The sequence below is a fragment of the Bactrocera latifrons genome, unplaced genomic scaffold, assembly GCF_001853355.1.
Source record: "Bactrocera latifrons isolate USDA-ARS-PBARC rearing strain unplaced genomic scaffold, ASM185335v1 scaffold_52, whole genome shotgun sequence".
Taxonomy (NCBI): domain Eukaryota; kingdom Metazoa; phylum Arthropoda; class Insecta; order Diptera; family Tephritidae; genus Bactrocera; species Bactrocera latifrons.
This window is the reverse complement of record NW_017537179.1, coordinates 504,616-513,330: the sequence shown is the minus strand read 5'-3', so window position 1 is coordinate 513,330 and position 8,715 is coordinate 504,616. Positions and strand designations below refer to the sequence as shown.

The window sequence follows — 8,715 nt, the reverse complement described above, 5'->3', positions numbered from 1 at the left end:
GAGAACTATATTTATGACTTACGTCTGATTGGTAAACAATGAGCAGTTATTTTTTATAAATTTACCACGATTATAAAAAAATGTCGCAATTTACCAGAAATTTGCGATTGGAAAAGCGGATAACTTATATTTGTTTTGGATTAAATAAAAAGAAATCAGCAAACAGGATAATCACACGAAATAATTCGTTTTAATGTCGTAATTACTTAGGTTTTTGTTGATTAAATTTATTTTGTCTAATGTGGCACAAACACACAACACATTCACATTTTAATTTCGATATTTTTATTAGTATTTTCTTTAATAACATTATCAGTTTTTGTAGCAACGCATTATTGTTTTTGCGTGGGAATACGAACGCTTAGACATTAATTTGTTCAATTACTTCGTTCAATTTTACTTAGTGACTTACACACACTACGTTTTCGTTTGAAGTTTTTTTTTTTTTTTTTGAATTTATAAGTTTGTATATGTAAATATCAGTACACAACTGATTTAAGATGAAACACTAGTTGGTTTGTGAAATTCTGCTTACAACTTTTAAAGCCGTAATAATTTTACTTTTCACTAAATCCAATCATCTATGCCCTAGTTGGACACAGAGGTTTATCGCTTGTTTTGTTACATTTACTTATTAAGACTCTATTTTGGGTATATAAATTCAGTAAAAATAATATAAATAGGTCATAACATGCAATATTTTCTTAATTCAAATCTACTCACACAATATTTATAAATATTTTAGTGGATTCACTTCAGAAGACAAAATTTTTGTGAATTTTGTGTTTCAATGGCTCTTTGTTCATTAGCCAGAATCTATTCTTGTTATTTTACATAAATATATTACAATTAGGAATAACTAGAAATGATTAAATTAGACTTGGCTTTCCATACTAAAATAGCTATAACATAATAAAATTGTGAGCAATCGGAGTATTATTCGGATGCCTTTGTTGTCGTCACAAATCTTACCCCAAATATTTTCACATAAAAAACTCTTCGGTCGAATGCGAAAGTGGGAGTCACGTTCGCCCTGGACGATCTAACACAGATATTTCTATGACGCGCAAACCTCGATACGTCGGGTCGATAACTTGCAATCCTTTCGGATTGTAAATTCGCTCGTTTTGGGAAGCAATGAATTTGGATATTTTCCGAAGTGTCTGCATCAAAATAACCAAGATAATACGTTTTCGGTTAAAAAACAAAAAATTTGTTTAATTTGGTTTCACCTTTTCATAGTGAGTTTCCGAACACATATACACAAGATAAGCAGTAATGCAGCCGATGCAACCCTCACAATATGTACTACAAGAACCCTTTTCAGCTTCTGCGAAAAATTCATTCAGTCGATTAATGGTCGACTCAAAGACTTGCCGTTCAATCTGCAATCATATAAAGTTTTTTAACTTAATAATAATTATGAAAATTATTTTTTTTTTCACTAAGTCGTTAACAGCTTACTTACCAGGCCTTCTAATTCGCTGGGAAGTCGTGTGTGGAATTTGACCGAGGTGCCTTCGCTGTAATCGCGTTGTATGAACACTTTGTTAGAGCCGCCCTGCAGCGAGGTTAAGCCTTGCGCCATCTTTTTCTTCCTATAACGAAGGAAATAAGCATAATTTCGATAAATAAAGATCATGTTTAATCTTAAAATATTTAATTAAAAGTTGTAATATCACTTTGTAGGGCTCATTTTTTTCTTGCTTGTTTCTGGGAAATCTAGAACTATTGGGCGGTGCAAAGACATTTGTTTCTAAGCTCTTTCAACACTGAATTTTGATTGAAAACACACCTGTAACTTTTGTGCTGAAAAAACAAGTTTTGACTATTTTCTGATCAATAAAATTAACAAATCGCCATGTAAATCTCCAGCAAATTTAACTTTTCAAGTAGACTTTTCTGCTTTGTCGTCCTATGGTTTTCTGTCCTTCATTCGTGAACTGTCAAACTACAGTGTTGCCATTGTAAAGCTGCGAAATAAGCAACATAACAACTGCTAGAAACATAGAACCGCCTCAAATTTATGCTAATGAGAACTAGCTGTTTGGGGAATGATATACTTGTAGTTCAGTGCCCATAATTGCAGTTTTAACAAATTCTCAAAATATTCGAAAGTTTTATGAAAATATAATAATGATATAAATATTTATTTTCAGGCACCTTAGGATTTTTATTCGTACTGTACACGTGGTCTTGTTCAGCACATCTCAGCTGTGATTGCGATGTGTACTGTAAGAAATAAATTACTGCAACTACACTAGTGTTTATGAAATTTTATTTAAATACGTTAAATGAAAATAGTGGTTTTCTCTTTTAAAATTCATGTTTATAGATGGTTCTATGATAATCATTACTTTATGTACAATACATATTCAAAAGTGCTTCGAGAATGGTTTTAACACATGTTAAACGTACAAGGTTCGTTCCAAAGTAAACAGGACTTAAAAGAAACAGAACCAATGGATTTTTCAGCAAAATCAATTTATTCTATTCAAAATAGTCTCCTTTTGCTTCAATACAGATTTTTGCACGGTCCAAAAGCATGTCGAATGAGTGTTTTAGCTCACATGCCAGTATGGCGGGGCAAGGCTTTTGAATGGCCTCTACGTCTGCATAAGGCTTTCTTTTCATGGGTAAAGGCATTTTTCCGAAAAGGAAGAAGTCGCACGGTGCCATATCAGGTGAATACGGGGAGTGGTTAATGGGTAAGTGTTGGAATGTTGGGTTCTGAGCAATTTTTGGTCGTCAGTCAATTTGTGCGGAACAAACCGTGCACACACCTTTCGTAAGCCCAATGTTCGGTCAAAATGTAAAAATCGATATTTTTTAGATGTTCAATTCCATTTCCATGAATTTCAAGGATGATTTCGACTGATTTTGCTACATTTAAAAAGTCCTATTTATCATATCCTCATTGTGGATGTAGAATATTTTGAAAAACATTAAAGCGACTTTTGTTGAACAATATTTTTTTGTTCTCTAATCCCGAGATATAAAAAGCAACATACATACGTACACGTACAGTGATTTTAAGACGTCTGTCCCTTTGTTCGTCGTACAATCTCTCCGTGCGAGTTGAGATGAAGATTTTTGGATATTCTTTAGATCTCTTAGAATACATTAAATATATATTGGGTAGTCGAAAAAGTCTTTTCCTGTGTCAAAAATCTCAAAGTATATCGAATTTCCTCATTATTATACATTTCAAATCTGCCTTTGCGCCAACTGTCCTTCTGACTTGAAAACGTACGCCGTAAAGGCACTTATGAAAATGTTTAATGCACTTCATCAAAGCCAGTAATTGCCTTCGAGTTACGCAATAATTTCTCTCTGGCTTGCTGATTATAATACGCCACCATTTTCTCATGTCCGTCATCTACTTTTGAAATAACGCCTCCTACTGCATACCCACTAGCATAGGTGGCCCAATTCCGATGGTTTTATCTAGTTTGTTGGACGAGTTTCGCTCGATATGTCGCTTAAGTCAATTTAATCTTCCTCAAAACGTATTTTCCAATGTATCACGGCCTCCTCCTGACACTTCCTAATATAGTTTCATTGGTGATTTGAACTCATTAAGTACTCTTACTGGAACACGTTTATATTGTCCTGTCATGGCCAGGAGTTCGTCTATAAGTGAGTTTGGTGTAGATTTTTCTATCGTCTAAATAATTCACAACTTGTTTGTCCCATAGTTTTCATCTATTTCTGCCCAAATAATCGCTTCTGATTTTGATGGAATCTGCTGGCTCTTTGTTACTATCACTCGTCTAACTTTATATTTGTTACCATATACGAAAGTGAGAGACACCATTACAAAATTGTGAATTACAGCTGCCTTTCCAATTACGATCTCGCACGTTACTTCTCCGAGGACTTGAGTATCTTTTCCAGTTGTGCTGGTATCCATAGTCAGTATGCGCTTTTTACCGTCTACATATCCCATAACGGTAACATGACTCGTAATCCTGCTTATTAGTGAAATAGGGATTACAGGGCATTCGCTTGAAAGAGCCAGCCCATGCCCTTTTCGATTGGCTCCTTTAGTTTAACGATTGGTTGGATTTAACATTTGCTTGATCTTCTTGAGATTAGCGTTTACCTCCAACCTCCATTTAGTGTACTGAGTACAGTTGCGTCATATGCATCAATTTTTCCATAGTAGAACCATTTAAACACATCACCACTTTTTATGTGGATCATTCCAGTACTTTCTGCATCTTTTCTTCAACTTTTCAAGTAATTGGTTCACCAAGGTGTGATCTCCTATTTCTACTCGATGACCATTAAATATTGGATTGCTAAGCAGAGATGCAGTTTCCTGTCTCAGACGATAATTTCAGATAATAATTTCCGTAAATGTTAATTTTGGTTATGATAATGCAGCGAAGCGTGAAATGTTGTCCCGTATTTCATTAACGAAGGTCTGAATTTTCGCGATCTCGACGAACTTCAAGGATGTAAGCGCAAGAGCTTCTCTATGGAAAATCCCAGTAGAGATTCATTGGGGTTATACGCCTACTCTTGCCAAACCCTTGCACGGTGCAAGAATTGCATATATTTCCTCTTGGTGCACCGGCACAACAACAAAAATTATTTGCAATGGCTGTAAAATATGTCAGACCAAAACCCATGTTTATTTGCGTGCAATGTCACGCAAAAATATAATTGCAACCCTTTGCTAGCTGTCATTAATTATAAAGATTTGTTACAGTTTTTTTTTGTTAAGAATGAATGCAGAAGTTGCGTCAATTCACAATAGCCACGCATAATAGTCATTCACAATTAATTGATCGAATCAGCCGTTCATATATCACTAGATTCTACAATGGGTGAATACCCCTATTGATTTCTGGTCATCATAATGTCTTTCTAATGCATCCATCAACGACAAAAACATAGAACGGAACTGTGTCATTAAAAGATGGCGGAAGTTGTTTATATAATTGGCCAATTTAGTTGTAGCTCGCGGATACGATTTTCAATTCATAATTTTTATCAGGGTTTTTATTTACTACTCCGTAGCAGCAAAATTATTGCTATGCTATAGCTACCGCTCTCACTTTGTAGGGAGCCATAGCAAAGCCATTGCAGAACAATGTGAAAGTATGTGCTCTACCCGGAGCTTTGTTAGGTAAAAAACTATGGCTGTAGCAATAGCTGCGAGAAATGTAGTACATGAAAATTTTAATTAGCTCTGCTCTACTACCGGTCCCAATATTTTGCCACCGCTACGCCAGAGCAGAGCACAGCTCTTCATTTTTTGCTATCGCTACAGTTATAGTATAACAAAACTCCGAGCAGACTTGTTCTTGATCTGAATATACCGCACACCTTTTTATTTGTGCAGATTTGTATTTTGATCGTTTGAGAATTTCGAAGGACGGACTTTTTGGCTAGTTTTAAATAAGTGAATCACCTTTCAAAATCTGATTAAAATCGCAAAAAACGATTGAAACACTCTTAATTGTATTGAAAACGAAAAATGCGTTTATTTACAACACTTCAAAAAGCAAAATAAATAAAATATAAAATGTGAAAGTTGTAAAGTAAAGGAAAGGATTAAGGGAAGATAGAGCTATGTATAGAAGCTCACGGAAGTGAAGAATGTTCTCTGAGTGTCAGACACTTGGAAGTAGCCAGAAACAGTTCTTTTATATATGGCTCAAGCAACTTACCACCTCCCGTCTTAGGCCAAGTTTTTTCTGGGTAGCTAAAAAACATAAATTTTAAGGCTTGGGAAGATGCCGCTGTCCTCGTAAGAGTCTAACATCACCGCTGCCCAACAAATGCAACCACCAGGTTGAGAAGGACATGTCTACACTTGGAATTTACAATTGTCACCAAACAATAAAAAGGAAGGAAGAAGAAAGGATTAACAAACGGTATGAATGAAATTTTGTTTATCCCCATTTCATTCATCATCCACATTGGTATCGCAACATAACATTACTCCCGGATATAAGAAAAATTACGATAAAAAAAAAAACTATTGAAAGCAGGTAATAACCATATTATGTTCATGCACAGTCATCGACTAATACCCAAAGCGATCGGTTGTGTTTTGTGCTATTGGTGGTTTTATTTTTCTATTCTCTCACACCTGCATTCTAACATCAAGAACTTTCATTTAAAGCACGTGTAAGAGAGTGTACTTTCTCACAACCTAGTCGTCCTTAACGATAGATCACCCACTCACTTCTCCACTCATAAAACGTTTACCCATCTCGACATCACCCTTGCATCCACACCAATTGCACCCAAACTTTCCTCCAACATACTTCAAGACCTCCATAATAGTGACCATTTTCCGATTATAACCTCCATTTCCATCCCTAACTGGTATAAAGTAAGACCCACATCAAAGTTTTTAACGGAGAAGGCAGATTGGGCAAACTTTCATCGTCTTTCTGTTTTATTTTCGGACAACAAACCATAAACGCTGGCAAAAAGCATAAACGCCGAAGCTGCCGCTATTAAAACAATCATCCGATCAGCAGCACACTACGCGATACCCCAGTCCAGTACCAAGCATTTCTATGCTAAATTGCCATATTGGTCAATTCTCCTAACAATTTTAAGGAACAAAAAACAAACATTATGATCCAAATACAAACATTCCAGAACTGACAATAATTTCATAAGCTATAAAAAAGCGAACGCTGTGTTTAGAAAATAATTAAAATCTGCCAAACGAAAAGCTTTAGAAACACTCACCGCCAATATCAACCCATTTTCGAGCACAAAAAAAATTTGGTCAGATATTAAAATTCTTACAGGCTCCTCATAACGATCCAGCATACCATTTATACATTCAGCCCAAGGTCCTATTTATAACCCTCAAGACATTGCTCAGAAGTTTGCGGACACATGGTCAGATAATTCCAACAGTCATAATTTTCACAATGATTTCAACACCTTAAAAAGCCAAACAATCTCTGAAAACTACAATAACCCATTTCCCTCACCCAGAKCCGTCCAAGCAGATGCTCCCATTACATTAAGTGAMTTCGATGTAACAATTGCATCGATGACCGGTAAAACTCCAGGATTGGACAAAATCTCCTATCCCATCCGTAAAAATCTCCCTCGATCCCTTAAAATACGAATAATTTCTCTTTACAATAAAATCCTCAACGAGGGAATCTATCCACAGGAGTGGAAGACAGCTTCCATCCTTCCCATCCCCAAGCCCAATAAACATACTTCTCAAAAAGAAAATTATAGACCCATATCCTTACTTCCTTGCATGTCCAAAATTCTGGAGAAAATAATAATAAGGGTTTGCCAAAACAAACGCTTTTATAAAACCCCAACAAGTTGGCTTCCAAAAAGGTTTAAGAGTAACTGACGCTCTGTTATTTTTCGAACACTATGCTTCTACGGCTTTGTCACGAAATCACGTTTCTGTGCTAAGTTTAGACTTTGAAAAAGCATTTCACAGGATTGGACCTCACATGGTACTCAGGGAACTTAAAAAATGGAATGTTGGCGAAAAACTATATATTATAATAAAATCGTTTTTGAACCACCGCAAATTTTTTGTTATTGCCAATAAGCATAAATCCGGCCCACACGATCTGTTTAATGGTATACCAAAGGGATCACCCCTTTCTGTTGCGTTATTTACCATTGCGTTCAATGAAATAAGTACAATTATAAGTTCTAGTGGATTTGTCAAACACTATCTATGCCGATGGTGTTTTAATATTCTCTCAAACTCAAGATCTAAACCAAGTTAAACACATATTTTTAAATATATTGAATAAAATAAGTAATTGGTCAAAATTTTCAGGCACTAATATATCGCCTAGCAAATGTAAAACTTTTCACATATGTCGGAAACAAAAGTGCTCCTTTCTTAATACATCCTTTTCTAACGTTGATCTCCCACATACTAATAAATTAAGAATCTTAGGAGCATTGTAAATATGTTAGAGTAAGTCTTTTTTCTAGATAGAATATTCTTATCATCTAAATACTGCTTAGTACATACAAATACTCTTGTCAATATAACAAAAGCTTTGTTATTATCTAAAATTGACTTCGGACTTTGTATTTACGGACATTGCGCTAATACAAACATTAAACTTTTGAACGCACCTTACCACGCAGCCGTCAGAAGAAGCATTCGCGCCTTCCCAACGTCACCTGTTAAGGCAATTCTATCAGAAGCTGGATTACCACATATAAACTACCGGACCATGCGTAACACCATGATGCTTATACCGAGGCTACTTCACTGCAGAAATGAATTAATTTTTTCGCAAATCAATTGTTCTATACGAAATCTTAAGACTAGTCGTAAGCCGTCTACTATTATACGTTGCTTAAGTCTAGTTCAACAGCTGAACATCGTAACCACTTCATCACTTCTTAAAACTTCAGAGTATCCTCCAAGTGCGCTTCCAAATTCATCACTCACCAACACCCTACTTAAGTACCCAAAATATTCTACCAGCAGTAATGAGTAGGGAGGATGGAGTGAGGGAGGATGAAGTCTTGTGTAGAAGTTCACGCAAGTGAGGAAAGTTTTATGATCGCCATTCACTTGGGAGTGGCCAGAAACGATTCTTTTACATATGACTCAAGCTTCCAACTTCCGGTCCTTGACCAAGCATCCTCTGGGTAGCCTAAGAACATCCGTTTGAAGGTGAGATAAAGTGAGAAGGCGAAACATTCCCTGCATAGGGTTGTGCGCTGGGTTTGGGA

General features: G+C 35.9%; 1 protein-coding gene across 1 annotated transcript; it reads right to left on the bottom strand.

The window, feature by feature from the left end:
• Positions 1-269: 269 nt before the first annotated feature.
• On the bottom strand, positions 270-1,943 carry LOC108974012 (golgin subfamily A member 7). Its single transcript, XM_018941584.1, has 4 exons — positions 1,796-1,943; positions 1,469-1,598; positions 1,233-1,385; positions 270-1,163 (listed from the first exon to the last, which is right to left on the bottom strand). Exons 2-4 carry the CDS (start codon positions 1,586-1,588, stop codon positions 1,023-1,025), a joined length of 414 nt encoding a protein of 137 aa, XP_018797129.1. The 5' UTR covers positions 1,589-1,598; positions 1,796-1,943; the 3' UTR covers positions 270-1,022.
• Between the last annotated feature and the right edge of the window lie 6,772 nt (positions 1,944-8,715).